The sequence below is a fragment of the Miniopterus schreibersii genome (genome assembly GCF_964146895.1).
Source record: "Miniopterus schreibersii genome assembly, chromosome: 5".
Classification (NCBI taxonomy): domain Eukaryota; kingdom Metazoa; phylum Chordata; class Mammalia; order Chiroptera; family Miniopteridae; genus Miniopterus; species Miniopterus schreibersii.
In genome coordinates this window covers 38435502-38445641 of record NC_138106.1, presented here as the reverse complement: position 1 = coordinate 38445641, position 10140 = coordinate 38435502, and the positions used below count along the sequence as shown (strand labels likewise).

Genomic DNA, 10140 nt, shown 5'->3' with positions numbered 1-10140 from the left:
CCTCTCCCTTGAAACTTCTCTCCTCCCCGGCCCTGGATTTTTGGCACTCTGCCCAGCTGCCATGGTAATAGTCTCCAGGGTGACAAAGGAGGTTGCTGGGTCTTGTTTTCTTCTGGTGGTGAGGATTTTCAGACCACAGAGACTGAACTTCTCTACACCTGCCTGGGCTCCTTCTGTGTTCTCACTCAGGTAGAGCTCAAACTCCCGTTCCTGCCAGCAGGGCCATGTCTACCAGCCTGACTACTTGTGAGTGGAAGAAAGTCTTCTATGAGAAGATGGAGGTGGCAAAGCCCACTGACAGCTGGGAGCTCATCATAGACCCCAACCTCAAGCCTAATGAGCTGGCCCCCGGCTGGAAGCAGTACCTGGAGCAGCATGCCTCAGGCAGGTGAGAGGCCCAGAAAGGAGGGCCCTGCAGGCGGTCCCTGGAGCACAGCCCTGGATACCTTCCAGGTGGGGGCAGAGAGAGGCTTGGAGCCTCATCCTGGTGTCAGGTCAGAGTGGGGGATGGAGAAGAAATGCCGGGTAGGTCAAAGAGGCCTTGTTCTAATCCCAGCTGTGCCACTGACTCCTGGGTGGCCCTGGAAAGCTGAGTTCTGTCTTTGGGTCTCATTCCAATTTGATTTGAATACAAAAACATTTATTGTCCACCTGCTATGTTCTAGAAACTGGTTCTACAGCCAACTCTGGGCACTTGGGCAAGTCACTTTCCCTGTCTGGGTCTCACTTTTCACATTTGCAAAAACAGGGATTTGGCCTAAGATGACCAATCAAGTCCCTTCCAGCTCTATTATCTATGGGTCTGTGACAGAAAGATTTAGCTTTGGGTAGGACTTCCCTTAGGTCTATAGGATCCAGCATTTGACACTTTTTAGGAGCCTTGTGTCTCCCATACTGCAAGGAGTCTTAAGGCCAAGGAGACATGTCCATCTGAAGCCCACAAGCCACTCCCTTTTCTATACTATGATTTGAGACTGGGACCACAGAATTCCCTGCCCAAGCTGCCTCATGCTCATCTCCAGGGTCTGTGCAGGCCTCTTCTCTGGGTCCATTGATTCAAAGACAGACAGTACCTTTAGGCTTCTGCGAGGCTTACAGGTGGCTGTGTTCTGGGGATGTGAACACACAGGCTGGGTGTTCAGACATGTTTAGATGTGAAACCCCTCAGGTGCCACATGATGCAGAGAGGGTAGGAACAGGAGGCAGGCTGTGGGTGAGGAGCTTACATTTATATTCTTGCTCCAAGACCTGCAAATATTAGAGTGAACCTGTCTTTGGGACAAAAGACAGAGGCAGAGGTTGGTGGTTCATTTCAATTCAGATCAGTTCAAGAGAGATTTATTGGACCCCTGTTATGTGTTGGGTCCTGGCTGTGTCTCTGACTGGCTGTGTGTGTACAGAGGGATTTCTTTCTCTCAGTGCTTCTGTTTCATCTCGGTAAAATGAAAGGCTAATGATCCCGAAGTTCCCCTTCTGCTAGGTCTGGTATTTTGGGATTTAAGATGTGAGGTCTGGCTTGAGGGAAAGGAAACAATCCTGGGCTGGCTTGATTTAAGAAGGTGTGGAAGAAAGGGGATGAAAACATGGAGCCTCTGAGCTGGCTGGTGGAAGGGGTGCAAAGGGCCAGAAACTTGGGCCCCATGGCCCAGGAGTTTAGGGGCTGAGCTCCCTTGCCTCAGGGATCAGCTGGTCCTATACCTGGCTTCGAACTGTGTCTCCCAGCTGGCCTCAGGCAGGGCTAGAGAACTGCTGCACTGTCCTTATTCTGTGCATAGGCTCACTCTACCTCTAAGCCTTGGGACATATGAGTCCTGGTGCCCTGCAGCTCTGGCCAGCATGGGGGTAAGGGTCCTTCCCGCTCAGGACCAATCAGGCTGCTCTCCCTGCCAACCCTACTTGGGCAGTGCTGGGTACTGTTCTGTGCTTATGTTGTCTGTGGGCTACAGGGTTCAGAGGCAGACTTGGCATCATCTCTACTCCACAGCATGGGTTGTGCTGTGCTTGGTGGTATCTGTTGGATTGAATTGAGTCCCCATCAGAGGCCATAATACAGGGGGCCCAGAGAGGGTCAGCAGTGAGGGCAAACTCAGCTTAATAGACCCCTGACAGCCTGTAAAGCCTCTATAACAGGGGCTTGTGAGAGGTTCATCTCAAGGGTAGAAGGAACTTTCCTGGAGGTGAGTGCTCTGTCACTGAAGGTGTGAAAGCATCAGGTAGGGGCTGATGGAGTGGGGCTTGGCTAGGTGAGTCCCAGGCCACTTCTCTCCATGTTTCCTGAGGTTGGGACTCTAGGGTAGCCCAGGTTAGACACCATGGTAAGTGTTCGTGTGTGCATGTATGTGGAGGGGGTTGCAGAGCAGGATCCACTTTTCCAGTCTCTCCTGCAGGGTGGAGAGGGATCTCGGGATGATTTGCCAAGGGACAGAGAGTGTTCTTTGTGAAGGAGCGGGGACCAAATTCTGCAGTCCTCTTCCTGCTCGCCTGTCACCCCTCCACCTGTCCATCCGTGGATTCCTGGTGGTCCGAGCTTGGCACAGTTAGGGGAATCTCCTCTTCTCCCTAGAGCAGGCAGGATGCTGGAGCGAGATATGCTGATCATCTTTCTTATCAGAGTCCCGGGAGGTCTGGCCCTCCTTACTGGACACCGTCACCCTGCTTTTCACAGCTGAGAAACAAGGCCCACAGTAGGGGAGTAACCACTGCGCAGCGTCCAAGTGCCGGCCGTGAGGCCTTAGCTTGGCGGGGGCTGCGGCCACCAGAGGGCGCGCAGGAGGCAGCCCGGGGAGCGCGGCGGAAGCCGGCCGGCCCCTGAGGACGCCCCGCAGCTCCAGGCCCCGGAGCCCACCAGGAGGGGTGGGGCTGGCGGCTCCAGCGCTAAGCAACCCAGGGGGCAGCAACTCCGCTTCTACCTGCAGGCCCAGGCACACAGCGCCCTTCCTTCCGGACTCGTCCAGGGCAAGCTGCCGCTCGGAGGAAGGCCCCTCTTATCCCTCCCTCCTCCCCCCGCAGGTTCCACTGCTCCTGGTGCTGGCACACCTGGCAGTCGCCGCACGTGGTCATTCTCTTCCACATGCACCTGGACCAGGCGCGGCGCACGGGCTCCGTGCGCATGCGCGTCTTCAAGCAGCTGTGCTCCGAGTGCGGCTGGGCGCGACAGGACGAGTCCAGCATGCTGGAGGAGAACATCGAGGGCCTGGTGGACAACCTGGTCACCAGCCTGCGCGAGCAGTGCTACGGCGAGGACGGCGGCCAGTACCGCATCCACGTGGCCGGCCGCCCGGACAGCGGGCCGCACCGCGGCGAGCTCTGCGAGGCCTGCCAGGAGGGCATCGTGCACTGGAAGCCCAGCCAGAAGCTGCTGGAGGAGGAGGCCGCCGACCCCTTCTCTGATGCCTCGGCGCCCAGGGCCCCGGCCGGCTCGGGCTACAGCTTCTCCCTCCGCTGGTGCCTCTTCTGCGCCGCCCTCTGCGCGCTCATCGTCTACCTGCAGGGGGCCTTCCGCGGCTCCGCCTTCCTTTCCTGACGCTGGGGGGGAGTGGGGAAGACAAGGTTCTGGTCCTGATCCCGCCTCAGATCCCATGTATGCCGCTGGACAGCTCAGTGACCTCTCTGGACCTCACTTTATGACCTGCGGAATGAGAGGCTTGCTCTAGTCTAGGAGATACTTAATGGTCCTTCTATTAAAATTTACAGTGATGGGGGAGGGGAGAAGGGTACTAAGCCCACAGGGAGGGAACTCCTCTCTCCACCTCCCTCTCTGTCCTGCCTCGCGATTCACTTCTGTATCCCATCCCCCATTAGGACCCCGTTAGGTCCTGTCTTGCCCCTGCCTCATTCTCAAGCACATCTTCAGCTGCTTCCGACTGTCCTGCCATGGTTCCCCTTGGAGAGGCCAGTGGCTCCACCCAATGCATCTTCAATCACTATTCAGTGTGTCTGCATCCAGCCTAGGAATCTTCCAGCACCGTTCAGGTGTGTCTTCATTCAGGGGAGATGATGGTCAGGGGGAAGCCTGAGCAATGAACACAGCACCTGTCTCCCAGCACCTCCTCCTGTGCCCCTGGAGAACCCCGAAGAGGCTCAGTTTTTTACTCTGGTGCTAGAGTCTGCTTGGTTGGAATTATTTAGAGCTGCACTGTCCAATGTGTTAGTCACTAGCCGTATGTGACTATTTAAATTAATTAAAATAAAATAAAATTTAAGATTTAATTCCTCAGTTGCAGCAGCCACATGCTTAGTAGCCATATGTGGCCAGTGGTTAGCATATTGTACTGTGCAGGTCTAGAACACATTCACATACATTCCTGTTGGACAGCACTGATTTAGAACTTGAGATCCCCACTTAAATGTCTGTGGACTCATAATATGAGAGGTAGGTACAGGTTTAAAGGTGCCCATGGAGCTTTCTGGGGGCAGGGACAGCCATGGTGGGGTGCAGTAGACATACACAAATAAATATGTAATGTCTGTGCTTCTGGCTGTCAGTTGATTGGAATCTGTGGCTTGCAGTGTTGCCTAAACCTATTTCCTGGGGAAAAGAGACCTGTTGAAATTCACTGCAAAATGATGGTAGTGTGTATGTGTCTGTGTGTGTGTATGTGTGTATGTGTGTGTGTGTCTTGGTTTGGGGCTTGGAGAATATATTCCTGTGTTCTGCAGAAATGTATGAGCTGTGGCAACGCTCCTTACACAGGATGTAATGTCAAGATATTCTGTATGAAAATACCTTGTAGCAGATTCTACAGCTGTCCTAGATCTGGGGGCAATGAGGGAAGGGGCAGATGAGGCAGATCTGTGAATGTGGAACTTCCAGGTGACAGTGGGGCTTTGGGTCTCCATTCAGGAGAGGCGATGACGGAGGGAAAGCATGAGCAATGCTTTGTCTCCCAACTCCTTTTCCTTTGACCAGTTCATGAGACCACCCCATTAGGGGCAGTGCATTTGCTGTGCCCATTCTCTCAAGTGTAGCAGTGACTTGGGAAATTTGACTCATGGTCTGATGTCAAATGAGCCTGTGTTTATTATTGTCAGGAATAGGAAACAGAAACGCTCTTGCTCACACCCAAAATTGCTCCCTGACATTCATAACTTCGTATAGCCCACCGTCAGAGCCTTGGTTCTAAGGGGGGCCTGAGAACTGAAGATGAGCTTCAAGGTTGGTGTGTCTGGCTGGACATGTTCACAGAGATGGACTGCTTTGGGCACTGTGTCCCACTTGCCCACAGGATGTGCAGGCTAGCTTTACTCTTCTCAAGCTGTGGCAGTGTGTTTCTGGTGACTTGTCCAGATTCCTCTGTGGGCCTGCAGAGAGCTGGGAAATCTGGAAGAATCTATTGCTATCTGTGTGGGTGCAGTAGAGGTACAGAAAGAGCGTCAGACTGGAGCATTTGTGAATGAGCAGGCATGTGAGGAGCGTTCACCTCTGTCAGCTACAGAGGATGCTCAGCTGGGCCTGTACAGAGCATGTGCCCTGTGGGGCGTTGCTCCCCTGCAGACACATGGTGGCTCCTGGGAAGATAAACGTCAGGAGCCCAGGAATCTGGTGGTCTCCAGAGGACTGTGTGCCCCCTGCTTTGGTCTACTCTAGAAGTCTAAAAGGGACATAAAGGGACAAGATTGGGATGAAGTGACATTAACAACTTCTCTTACTGAAATTGTGTGTGGGGCTGGGGGTAGACTGCCAAGACTGTGTCAAGGGGGAGGGGCAGGCCTCAAGTGGGCCAGAAAAGCTGAAGCTTCCTGGATGAGACCTGGGAGTCGAGGGATGAAGAGCTGCTGAAAATGGAAGTGAAGGTGAGTAGGTGAAATGAGGTGAAAAGTTCCAGAAGATAAACATATTCTCCTTTTTTCATCAGCTCATTCTTCTCATACCTCTATATTTCATACTCACCTAAAATGACCCTCCCCTGACCCTACATCCTCTCTAACTTTTGCCATGCATTTTTTTTTTATCCCTTCAAAGCCAAGCTTCTCAAAAGGGTAGATTATATTTCTCTCTACTGCTTATTTTCTCCTTAATTCATGGAAGTCTCACTTCCATGTCCCTAAACTCATCCCATACCTCACTGCCCAAGCCCTGGCCACGTCTCTGTCTGTATCTCACTTGGTCTTGCTATTGCCTTTTGCACCCTCTCCTTGAAGATGCCATGACAACACCTGCTCTCCCTTCTCCCACTGTTTTCTCTCCTCTGCAGGATTCCTTCTCTCGCCCGTCCCTCACATGCTGGTGTTTCTGGGGAGTCTCTTACTCTGCTGGGTTTCCTTCAGTACCACGAACCCATTCATGACTTACGTTTTCTCCGCATACGAATTCCTGGTCGCTAGAGTTCCTCCAAGCATTCCTGCTGAGTTTCAGACCCCTAGGCCAATTGACCTGCTCCTGGGAGCACCTTCAGCATGACCAGAGCTGCTCTCATTAGTTTTCCACCCAAACTTGCTCCATCTACTTCTCAGAAATCTGGGAGTTATTTTCTGACCCCTTGCCACCCTGTCCTACCCTGCAAGAATCGGTCACCATGTCCTCAAACTGTTCTTCCCAAGAACCTCTGGGGTGGGAACCTCCTTTCTCTCCTGCCCGCTTACTGCTGCCCAAACACATCATCGGTGTCCCTCACCTCTGTAGCCCCCATAATAATCATTATGCCTGTAGGTCCCTCTCTTATAGCCCACCCTCCACTCTACCACTATCCTGGGGTGATTTTCTAGTAGTCAGATACGACCAGCTCACTCACCTCGTAAACTCTTCCAGAGCTCTTTCCTGCTAATGGTAAAATGCAGTCTCATTAGCCAGGCACATCTCATTTCCTAGAAATAATAATACAGGAGATTAATTGAGAAGGCACTCAATAAACATTTGCTGTTGCAACAATTTACTGTGTGTGAAGTGCTGTGCTAAGCGCTTTCCGTGCACTGCCTCATTTAATTCTGAAAAGCACCCTCTGAGGCAGGTACTATTATCTCTATATTATGGCTGAGGGATAGGCTTAGAGAGATTTAGAAACTGGTTCCTGGTGACCCAGTTGTTACGGCACAGGGCTGAGGTTGGAATTCAGGGTCTCTCCGATTCCAGAACTTAAGTTCTCAGTCACTATGCCATCCTGCTGCTCGGCTAAGCCAGTGCTCATCTAAGTTTGATGCGGACTCTCTTGAACACATGTCCCATGTGGCTTTCAAGAGTTTTTCCTTCAGAGTCGGCCTGAGCACGAGCTCCCCGTGAAGCTCCCTTTCACAGCCGGGCAGCCTCAGGGTCTCACCACCTGGACCTACCTCCGCTGCCCTTAGTGTATTCCCTTGTCATGCTGACTCGCGTGTGGGTCTGCCCACCACTGTTGGTTGTTTTTCATCATCTGTCCCCAGGACCTGGCACAAAGTAACTGCTTAATCAGAATGGCTGACTGACCAACTTCTCGTCTTGGAGGCAATATTCTCTACACCTTCCCCCCAGCAAGAATCATCCTGTGTATATTCCATGTACTGTGACACCCCCAAGCTAGAAGCGAAGGAAATGCTGGCTCTGCCAGCTGCTATGTATAATTGCCCTTTCATTGCAACCTACGAAATAGGCACTATAATTATTCACACTTACCGAGGGGAAACTGAGGCTTAGCGAGGTGCCTGGTTTTCTAAGGTTTGTGAGCTGGTTAGTTTGAATCTGGAACGGAAGCCCAGCTTGCCAAGAAATAAGGAATTAAATAAACCTGTTGGAGAAAAACAAACAAAACCTCATAGACACAGGTGACAGAATGCTGGTTACCAGAAGAGGGGCAGGGGAGGCAATTGGGTAAAGGATGGCAAACACATGGTGACGAAAGGACACTTGACTTTGGGAGATGGGGAGGGATTCACATACCCACTTCCCTGCCAACCTGGCGTTCCAGTTTTGTTGGAATAATCTAGTATTTTATAATTAAATTAATACAATACTTTATAACTCATACATTCTCTTTCAAGAATTATTTTAGACATAAGCATTGCATTTCATAATATTCATTTAAGAATCAACTCTTATATTTTACAGGTTGACTTGTCATCACCATCTTTATACCAGCCCACTCCACTCTGAGTTCTTCATTGAGATTTATTTTCTGTCATTTAGATGAGGTACTTCTGTGAGTAATATTTCAGAGAGAGTGTGTGGCTGTCTGCCTGTCTCAGAATGGCTTCCCCCTGCTCTTACTCCCCGCCCCCCGTCCCCCACTAACTGGGCCGGGTATTACCTTCTCTCATCACAGACTTTTACTTTCTAGCCCTCTCAAAACCTCATAGGCATTAATTCAATGTTTTCTGGAATTTACTGAGGCAGAGAAAATTACATTATCAACCTAATAATGTATCTTTTCTTTTACATTGTCTGATCTAATGTAAAAAAATTATTGATTCAATCAGACTCACAAATCTCATAGATAATTCAAGCTAGAGTTGGTAAGGTTTTGCCTATTTATTTGTTTTATTGTTTCTTGTAGTAATTTTGTCCACAGGGGACAGGGAGGCATTTACTCTGATTCTTTAGATTGTTTTCGTGTGTTTGAACTATAATTTTTCATCTGCTTAATGACTATTTTCTGCTTATGTTTCCAGCAGATGAATGGGGGAGTGTTCTGTTGGAGAATGTGTTGTGTCTCTTCAAATTATAGGGTCCCAGGCAATGGAAGAAAGGAAAGGCCTATTTTACCAATGTTTACTTTACTAGAAGAGAGGTCTTGTTGCCAAGAGGGTGGCAGGGAGTGAGCCTCGCTCAGATGGGGCCACCCTGCATGGCCCCAGGAGCATGGCAAAACACTTCTTTTCTGTTTTGTTGTAGATCAGGCCGTGGGAGTACTGTTTCTCTCACTGACTGGCATGAATACCTTATTAGGAGTTGACTCTAGGAGGCAGCATCCCCCTGCTTTATATTTCATGCAAACTTAACCTGGAAATTAGCGCAGCGACCCGATGCTCCCTCTCTGGGGACCTGGTGCAGTTCCAGAGGTAGGATGGAGATTTGTCCCCATCGGCTGTCCTTTCACTTGCCCTGATCTCAAGACCCTTCCAGCCCAAGCTTGGGAATGCTAGTGCTTTTCTGCTAGGGTCAGGGAAGTGGTCTTTTCCTCTTACTCCTGAGGTCAGCTTTCTGTTTGCATATGGAGATCCACAGATCGGTCCACATTCAGTCATGACTGCCACTATACATGGGTAGCTTCTGTGATTTCCAGTAAATACAGGTCTCTCCCTACTTTGCATCTGATAACGCCCATGGTGGAATTTGGAAAGATTGGAAGGTTTGGGAAGTAGGTGCATGGGCTGAGTTTACCACCCTAAACCTAAAGTTACTACTTCTAACTTGCATTTAAAAAAACCTACTCCTGTAAACTAATTTGAATCTTCACTAGAATATGACGATTATAAATAAATAACTGATATAGATTTAGGTGCATATTAGGTGATCTTTAAATAGCTACTTTAAAAAAAATTAGTACACTGTATTCATACATCTCTAGTCTTTAAGGAGTTCCTTTCCTAGTGGGGGCAGACCAGTTATCTCCTGAACCTACTGTCCCCTTTTCCCATAGTGATAGGGTTTTAGCTGGGCACATGGCCTTGAGAATAAAGACTACTTATGTCAGGCCCTTTGCTGTTAGGTGTGGCTACAGGACTAAGTTCTGGCCAAAAGACATGTTACACAGAAGTTATATGTGAAACGTTTGTGGGAAACTTCCTAAAAGGGCAGTATTTAGGTTATCTATTGCTGTTTAACAAAAAACTTAGTGACATAAAACAACAGAAACCGTTTCCTTATCTCTCATGGTTGCTGTGGGTCAGAAATATGGGAAGGACTTAACTGAGTGCCTCAGGCAGTTGCAGTCAGACAGTGGCCGGAGCTGAAGCGCCCGGGCCGGCGGGGTAGCTCTCCTCTCCAGGCCGGCTAGTGGGCTTCCTCCAGGCGTGGCCCCCTCGGGGCAGTCAGGCTCCCCTGGGGGCTGAAGGCTGCAAGAATGAACATCCCAGCGAGAAAAACAAAAGTTAAGATTTCTTTTATGACTTAGCTTGGCAATCACATAGTGTCAGTGGTACCACATTCTAATCAGAACAGTCGCACTGTCTGCCCAATTTCAAAGCTAGGAGGCAAAACCCCACCTTGTAATAAGAGGTATGTCAAAGGCA

At 50.1% G+C, this 10140-nt stretch overlaps 1 protein-coding gene across 1 annotated transcript; it reads left to right on the top strand.

Moving 5' to 3' along the window:
• Window positions 1-224: 224 nt before the first annotated feature.
• Window positions 225-3523, top strand: RTP2 (receptor transporter protein 2; the record flags this gene model as incomplete). The annotated part of the gene is made up of 2 exons (XM_081137982.1): window positions 225-388; window positions 3010-3523. 2 exons carry the CDS (start codon window positions 225-227, stop codon window positions 3521-3523), a joined length of 678 nt encoding a protein of 225 aa, XP_080994108.1.
• Window positions 3524-10140: the final 6617 nt, after the last annotated feature.